At 37.8% G+C, this 9,305-nt stretch overlaps 1 protein-coding gene across 2 annotated transcripts in view; it reads left to right on the plus strand.

The window, feature by feature from the left end:
* RALGPS2 (Ral GEF with PH domain and SH3 binding motif 2) overlaps window positions 1–9,085 on the plus strand; it is a 136,678-nt gene extending 127,593 nt beyond the window's left edge. For both annotated transcript variants that reach the window (XM_060232494.1, XM_060232495.1), the window contains one exon: window positions 3,159–9,085. In XM_060232494.1, coding sequence (XP_060088477.1) covers window positions 3,159–3,188 — 30 coding nt within the window. In that variant the 3' untranslated portion in view covers window positions 3,189–9,085. The remainder of the gene's footprint in view (window positions 1–3,158) is intronic.
* The last annotated feature ends 220 nt before the right edge of the window (window positions 9,086–9,305 follow it).

Below are 9,305 nucleotides of genomic sequence, written 5' to 3' on the forward strand. Positions count from 1 at the left end.
TTTATAGAGCCACTCTATAATAGACTGTTACAGCACTGAATTTTAATCTTCTTCCAAATTGGTTCTGTGAAGCACTTCTGGATCTGGCTGTACTTTCCCCATATTTTTATTTCTTCTTAATATGATTTGCTTGTATGATGTCAGAGTCCTCAGAGCATGTGCCTATTCAAAATGTGGTCTGGTGGCACTTTCCTATGAACAACAAAACTGTACTTTTGCTGACACAACCACTCACCACAACTGTCCATTCTCATACATAGCAAACCACGAAAGGGCTGAAAGATAACCCAGAATCCAAACTTTAAAGAGCAGGTATAAATTCCAGTGAAGAACTATAACTGTTCTGGTAAATTTAAAGGCAGACCTTCCATAAGCTAAAACAGATCTAGTGGAATAATATGGATTAGACTACACCGAGGTGCATGTTAAGCATCATGTTGTCAACACTAGTGTTTATAGGCAAATGTGTTTTGCTCTGAAATCCTTGTTAAGACAGTTGAGCAATTATTCAAGAATTTCCTATATATATCTCCTACCTTTTCTTGTGGTTCAAGGCAGTTTACCATTCACAATGAAAACTCAAAACATGGTTTTGAGGAGGAGGGAAAATAGAAGCTGAAAATAGAAACAACTTTTGTATCAGTGAAATAAAGCTTATTATGTGGACCTATACAGCTGGCATACTGTCACAATCTTAAGGATAATCAGCAGATTTGAATGAGTTAAACTCAATGCTCAGTTCAGTTTGCTTTATTACGGTCCATGACCAAATACACAGCACAACGCAGGCCAACAACAACCACAGAAAAATTGTAAAAAATCAAGATGGACCTAAATAGGTGAAACGTAAGATATTTAAAAAATAAATGTGAAAATAAAATATAGGACATTAGTATGAATAATGTGTTATGACAAATAATACAGTAGTGGTCAAACATCTTCTAGCTTAATAAATATAGTACACATAATAAAAAATTTAAAGATTATACAGCTCCAGAAAAATATTAACTAGAATACACTGGTTAAAATTACAATCTGTTACCTCAACATTAACTTGTAAGAACCATAAAATGCAATTTGATTGCATGGGAACAAAATTTGGCAACTTTATACATGGTCTCTGTATTTATATCAGTTTCAGTAGCTTTTGTGATGGTATACAAAGTACTCAGGCATTTAAGAAAAGATAAAATACAAGCTTGGAAATATTCAAAAAACAGTCAGTTCAAGACCCCTTCTTTACATAATCCTCACGAATTCTCCTAGCTGCTGCCATAAATTTGGCACAATTAATTGTGAATTGGGGGTTAAAATCTGATAACAGCATATTTCTGATTTTGAAACTCAATGCTAAAACATTCACCTCATCAGTGGCATGTAGGCAGTATGGTACATTAATTGTGGACAACATTAGTCACGTCAAAATAATAAACACCCTTGGAGGTACACTGTATATGGCAGTGGTACAGAGAACTTATCGCTGTTAAGTGCTGTAGAGTTTCTTTCATAAACATCTTCTGGCTACCCAGTTCTAGCATTTTAAGGGAGTAAAACTTTGTCTTTAAAAGCAGTTCACTCATTCAAAAAAGAAATAAAGAAAATATTTCCGGGCACTTTTTTTCAGTGTTCTGCACAGGCCTTTAGATATCTAAACTGATCCCAGAACAAGTGGTACCCAAGTGCTAGAGTGCAGTGGGATCAGTAGAAGGAGCTTTGCTTGAATAGCCATCTCCCAACCTGAACAGGATAGTGGAGGAAAGAGGTGTGGCTTCTAGCTGTTTGTGTTGTTTGAGAGAGTTCCTTTTGTTTTTCTAGTAGTCTTAATGGGGGAGGACAGAGAAAAAAGGCCACCCTGCCAGACAGTTTTCCGGCCACGCTTTAAGTATTGTTAAAGCTGTCTGTGATTCTATGTTTCTATCAGAAGGTTTTATGGGTGGGCTGCTGTTATAAAGAGGGAGCGATGTTCTGCATGCCTTGGTAAACTCTCAAGTTTGTTGAAACATCCTAGTTTGGAGGGTGGGGGCTGTCACTGCCCTATAGGTTATCCAGCAGCCACCAGTTTCACTATTAGAGGAAATGGTGGAAAATGCCAATTAATGGAAATAGTGCAGTCTTCACTTTTTAGGTGGTTACAAAGCACATTGGGCACCTACTAGTCATTTACATAGAAGCATGTTGAGTGCAAAAGGGGTTCTGGAGATAATGAAACTCCCAAGGCAGTGCACTATACTTTGAATCTGTAGAAAAAGGAGACAGCGTTGAGAAGACTGCAAAGATATTTTAGTAGAATGAATAAATGGATTTATTACAGTCATTTGACCATCCATGGACATATAAAAATTGTGACATTCTTATTTATGCAGTTAAAAAAAAAAAACCCAGCACAGAATAGACTTGAGTTCAGATTCAAAATTGAACCTCATTAAAATACAATTTCCACAGCCTCATTACCAGCACACAAAATCTAGCAACTTATTAGGAGATTTTTGGATCCATATCAGATAAAAGGTAGCCTAGGATATTTTTAGTAGTAGGGTCTGTCTTCTAAGCAGGAGCCTAGGTGTATTCAGCACTAACAAAACAAAGTGTACTTACTTGTGGTTACATTTTCATATTTTGTCCTAATCAGAAGTCTAGGAGCTCCACAGAAATAAGCACATGTGATCTATAAGCATGGAGAAGGGGGCTTGTATCACTTGCACCGTCTCTTAAATGGCACAGCTGATTAAGATAAATCAGTGTTTGCCTTTTTCAACAGTTTAACTGTTCTTTAAAATGTAGCATTCTCTAAGTGGCAGTAAAAGGTAAAGGTAGTCCCCTGTGCAAGCACCACTCCTTTCTGACTCTGGGGTGATGCCACATCATGACATTTTCACAGCAGACTTTTTACGGGGTAGTTTGTCATTGCCTTCCCCAGTCATCTACACTTTCCCCCCAGCAAGCTGGGTACTCATTTTACTGACCTTGGAAGGATGGAAGGCTGAGTCAACCTTGAGTCAGCTACTTGAACATAGCTTCCGCCAGGATCAGACTAAGGTCATGAGCAGGGAGCTCGGACTGCAGCTTTACCACTCTGCGCCATTGGGCTGCATGCCTAAGTGACAGTAGGGACATCTAAATTTCCACTCAAGTCTTGCATGTATCCTTGTATTTTTCAGATCCCTGCCAACTTGATGACGTTTGAATGAGAAGCTTCTTTAAAATCAGACAAGATGACATTTTTTTGAATGCTGTAATGGGTTGAGAAGGGAAGTCCTGGAGAGGGCATGCCAGCTTAACTTCTGTGCCAGAACAAAGCCAGTAAATGGAGTTTCAAAGCTTTTAAGTACTAAACAAAACAATAAAGCACTAAGAGTTCAGGGATAGAGTTGCAACATGAACTGCTGCAGACCATGCTGCTGCTGAAGAATCTCTGAACTGACCTGTGGATACCACTGCCTTAAAGAATGAAAGGAAAACCAACATGAAACACCAAATAGTGTGTGTGAAACGTCTGGCGGTGCTGTGCTTTGGTTAGATAGGTTGTAGCTAGTTTGCATTTGTGTTAGCTTTCTGTTAGTTTTGAACTAGTTGATTTTTTTTTTTTTTTGCAGTTTTTGTTGTGGTCCAGAGGAGTGACTACTGTATAAGGGTTGTGTCAGGGGCAAGGTGTGCAAGGATGTAGCTGAACAGTGTACAGACTATACCAGCATCCTTCTAAAAGAGCTCTTGGCTGGGCTCAGTTCGTTGGGAACACAGTTCAACTTGTTTAAGCTTAGTATTTGAAAACTGTAATATATGCAAGTTTCTTCTTCTTTCACAAAGCACTGACTGTGCAGAAATTGGTACTGTGTGGGGATTTCTTAACCTGCAAGTGGCACAACAGACAAACCTTTAAACTCTGCTAAACTTTTTTTGCTGGAGTTCCTGGTTGTAAATCTCCTGATAGAAATACTATGCAGGATTCTGAAGATCAAGCTTGGGGAAATGTCACTGGGTCAGAACTGAGTCTTCCCTTTCCCCTGTATATTTTCAAACAGTCCACACTTCCTTTTTTTGAAATATTCCCCCAGCAAATATTTTGTCCTTTAAAAAACTCATCTACAATTGTATTGAAAGTTTGCTGTCTACAGTACAACCCATCTTCATCTCTGTTCTGCGCAATGCTGTGATCCCTGTATTTGCATTTTGAAGTCACGCGTTTTATTAATTTCTGCACCAGACAGAGAAGCCATTTTTGGGTTGCATAAGCATCATCTTATCAGTTCATAGTTCTTGAAGGTATCTCCCAAGGTAAGTGAGTAACCTAACAAGGAAAATGACATTGATGGTGGGTGGGGGGAGTGAAAATGTGATGAATTAAGCTAATCATACCCACTTCCTTGTAAATTTTGTCACTACATCTACTTAAGAATACTTTTTAGACAATTTTTGAAGATTGTCTTGAGCTCTAAAGATTGTTTGCACATTGTACTTACATTGCGATACTTTAAGACCACTCACATTGTCTGGGTAGAGGTGACAATATTTGTTTTTACCGATGTTAAGCAAGTTAAATTAAAGCAGACTCTGATCTAGTTGAGAAGAAAAATATTGTCACCTACAGGTGGTAAAAAGGTTGTTCAGTAGGAACTAATTTTATTCACAGTTTAGTATTAGGGTTTTTTAAATTTAAAATGTTACTGAATGAACTACACAACCTCCCCCCCCCCCCCCCCGAATACAACAGAGATGATTAGTGGGTATAAAAGTTTCAGGAGGGGGCTGGGAGTATATTTCTAAGTGCTGAACTGTTTGAAATCTTTTCCCTTTTTTTGTTCCTATCAAATAGATTGAAATGCATTAGATATATGTCCTGTTCTATATTTGGGGGAGTGAACATTCAGTTCTGACCTTGCAGTGGTGCATTTTTTCAGAGAGATCTGCTTGTTTTGTGTCACTTTTTAGTTTACGCATTTCTCACAATAACCCATGTTGGGTGTTTTGTAGACACAAGTTCATAGCCAGCAGTATTACTGTATAGAATTTGCACAACTACTTGTTTTCCATTTTTAAAGTTACTGTGTGTTTCTTTTCAAAAGTTTTTTTTAAATACACTGTATAAATGTACGTACTTTTTTTAGTATTGTGGAACGATAACCCTGTGGAAGTTTGGGGATTTTTCCTTTTGAAAAGAGTGAAAATGCTAGTGTAGATGTTTTGCAGGCTTACCAAATCTTTTCTTAATGTTTTTGACAGCGGAAACATGCAACTGAGATCCACAACATCGCATGATTCATGTTTACTAAAGACACAGGGCCATTTCACACTGCAGATTTTCACATGGGGATTCTGTTAAGTCCTTCAAGATCTCATGCACCCTGTCCAGCCTCCATGTGATCGCAGCATTCACAAGATCAGTTCACTGTTACCAAAATCTGCTTTTAGCAGAAGGGGAAGATGGCATGTTTGTGAAGGCAATGCACTGCCGATAGCCAACTTGACTACTTTCTTTCCACCAGCCTTCTCTTTTGATCTTTAGAGTAAGTTTCAATAGATGGGGAAAATAGCATACAAATATAGCAAGCAGTCAAATTACATGTCAGGCTACTCTTAGCTCTTTTAACTGTTCCCCCCCTCCCAGGTTTAATTTTTCATATGAGGGCTTTTAGGAACATGAAATAGCTTATAAACTGGCTTGTAAGAATAATAGAATTATGAACATTTCAGAAGTTTTAGCCAATTTTCACACATTCCGTACATCTTTATCTGTTTTACCTTGAATTCATTGAGGTCACCTTAAAACATTGTATACACAATACTGAACATTCCAGTGCTGGGTATTTATTTTTGTTTGTTTTTGGAGGTAGTGATTTGCCATGAACTGGCTTTTCAAGTCTTTATATTTAGATCAACATTTTCCTGACTTCAAAAGACCAAGATAAGAAAAAATAGCCTTATCTATGAAGATACCATTTATATTTCTCTGTTGGTAAGAAACCACTTTTTAATGTCTACCATGAGCTTCAATATATATTTTTGAAATCTCAATGACTTGAAATTTTACAGCTCAAAGCTATGAATTTCATTAGATTTATATATTTATTTTGAAATAGTTGAGTTTGGGGGAAAGCCTGCAATCCAAAAAGTCTTAAACCAGTCTGTGTCTGAATAAAGCATATAATGCCACAAGTACCTTTCAGAATTAATCTAGCCATACAGATTTTAACACCATCAGGGATTCTTCCTACTTTAAACTTATTTGACAGTGATGAATTGGGCATAAAGCTTCTACTTTTTTTCTAGATCTTTACACACTTCTTGCTCAATGTATAAACACAGTATTTTCCCCCTAAGGGAATGTGTTTTATTGTTTCACAAGAACATAATCCAGTGATCTTGGTGTCTTTTGTAAAAAAAAAAAACACTGATATTTTTATTAAACAAATTCATACAACTGGAGTACATATAAACTATGTGCCTGATTTCTGTGAGCACTTTAAAATAAATATATTTAAACAGTGCTTCAGCTCCAGTGACTCGGCATGTATTTTGAAAAGACAAATGATCCTTGAAGATTCCCATGAGGAATATTTAACTCTAAAGGGCAGTATCTGTCCTGTTAAAAATTGTAAAAAGAAAAACCTAACTTAAAAAAGTCAAAATAAATTTATCAGCTATAGAATGCCTTCTCGTTGCTCCCATTTCCCGTTGCTCTCATTTTTCTACCTGTGCTGCTTTTTCATCACACATATCTTGGTTGGAGATCCAGCCAGACTAACCTCTGTCACTCATCTGAGCTTTCATAAGAAATCAGTATGCAGTTTTCCATTTTGAGGTAGGCTAAACTGCTTGCTAATATTTGAGCTACTATCCTGCAATGCTAGTTTTTCCTTTGGGGCTTGCAATTGAATAATAGAAGATAGGCTGAGAAAGTAGTCTGATCTTAACACAGCCAAACTGCCTAAGGAGAGTGTTTCAAGTGATAAAACTCCAACTAAGAGCCGGACCACATCACACATTAACTATTAGAAAATCTCCATGGAGTCAAAATTATGTGCTTTAATTCATTGGTGAAATGAATACAGATATTTTCATATGTCAATGTACATGGTTTTCTCTCCCAACACCCCTCCTCCAATGGGGAGATTATGAGGAAACGGCCCTAAGCTGCCCATGTGAATGATCACCTTCTCTTTCTCTCTCTCTTTTTTCTTCTTTATGTATGTGTTTCTTCTTTATTCCCTGGCATTAGTAATCCTCGTTTTGTTTTTTACTTTCCCTCCTACCCCAGTTTGGTATACTGCCTGCTATCAAAGTTTGGCATCACTCAAACTAGTACTTAATGACTGATTCTCCCCCCCCCCCCCCCAAAAGCCTATATTTCAAATTTTTCTGTGATTTCTCTCCCTTTCCCCATTAAAAATGGCATGTGTCTGAGATTTAAAACTGCAGTTCAAATAGGAAGCGAGCAGGAGATGCTCCTTTTGAGAGGAATAATATTTCCTGCCCATCATAGGATGATTGGCATGCCATATCTGCATATGTGTGGCTTTTCTTGTCAGTGCCTTAACTACCAGTTTTAAAAGACCAAGGGGGCAGTCCACCTAACACCACTGCTATGCATTTCCTCACTCACACCAGTTGGGTTTTTACAGAAGCCCCATGCAAAGCCTGATTTAATGAATGGAGCTTGTGCAGCCAAAATTCCTCAACAGTCTGTCCTTCTGTTTTGATTTAATATTTAATATTGCTCCAGCACTGACTTTGGCCCTTAATTTGGGCAACTTTCATTCCAGTCTGCTAATCACCTCTTAAAAATTACCATTTAGAGTTGATTTTGGGACCATTTCAGACATTCATGTTGGCAGATGCTGTATTCTAGGCACTTGTCTTCGCTGCCGCTGAGAATTTGCCCTGGTCCAACTCTCATTGCTGTTCTGCATAGGAGTTTGCCATTGCAATAAATGTCTGAAAGGGTGCTTTGATCATGTAGAACATAGCTACAAAGATGACTGCTGGGTTATTTTCCTGACTCTGTTGGTATCTCAGTTTCTTTATAGGCTAGTAGCAAGCCCCCACCTCTTCTTTAAAAAAAAAAATCTTCACCACAATGAAAATACTGGAAAGTAGAATGCCTCCATCAATTTAGCAAGCCTAAGATAGACTAGTTTATATCTGATTTCAGTAACTATATAGAGAGCACATCTTTGAAGTTCTAGTATTTTGATGGTTTTGGTTGGTGTTTTAGTTTTTTAGTTACTAAAGGGTACATGTGAGGAACTGGAGGGGGTTCTGTTAAGATTGTGTATGCATAATGGAAACAAGTCTTTCACAACTTACGAGTGTGATTACCTTTCTCTCTTACAAGTGTTGAAGTTCTTGGGTTTTGAGAGAGCTGTATTAAAAGTAAAAAACCTGAAGGCTGCGTCCATGAGACCATTTGTTGTCTTTGTCCAGAAGGTGTAGGGTAAAATGGGCTTCATATCTTGAGTACATTTTAAAAAGTAAGCCTAATTGTCAGTCACAATTATTACATTTAGCTGTGACGTGCAGAAAGTAACATTCACTTATGTGTGTGTTGTACTGCCATCATAGGAAACGTTTCTCAGGGAGGGATTGCGTATAGATGGAGCTAGCTACAGCCGATAACATGATAGTTCCTATATCTGGGTGTTTAGCTGTTGTTGAACATGCAAGGAGCAAAAGATACACCTAATTTTGTCTGTGTGGTGGAAGGCTCCTTGCAGTGGAGGAATGTACTGTTCATAGCTAGGAGGAATGGCAGGAATACAAACCTGTGGCCATTTCAGTCATATTCACCCTAGCACAAACTATTATTGATTGAGAAGCCTCCCTTCCAGCAGTTGCTCAACACAAGCCATTTTTAATGCCTCTTCTTTCCTGGTGACTTGAAGCACCATTTTGATGGGGGTTGAATGCACTATGACCTCTATGAGCGATGTGCGGTTTGGCTGCACCATGTCCTTTTCCTCCTTCTGATTTTTAATATTTTCCCATGTGTGTGGATTTGAACTGTGTGTTTGCATAAGCTATTTCGTGATGGCTTGAAGTATGAACTTAAGAGTAAAATTTTCCTACTGAAATAAATTGCTTAAAATTTGAACTGTGTGTGTACTGTCATTTTGCAGAATCATATTTGCATTGTGAGAACGCACTCAAGAGTGGAGCCAATTTGTTTAAAATAGAGTGACTTCTTGGATCAGCTGGAATTTGGATATCATGAACTGGGTTTTAATTGAGTAAAAGGCAATATGAAAATATATTGTTGCCAGTAACTGAAAAAAGAAAATGCATTATGTTTACCCTAGAACTTGAAGTTTTCC

This window comes from Heteronotia binoei, chromosome 2 (assembly GCF_032191835.1).
Source record: "Heteronotia binoei isolate CCM8104 ecotype False Entrance Well chromosome 2, APGP_CSIRO_Hbin_v1, whole genome shotgun sequence".
Lineage (NCBI taxonomy): Eukaryota > Metazoa > Chordata > Lepidosauria > Squamata > Gekkonidae > Heteronotia > Heteronotia binoei.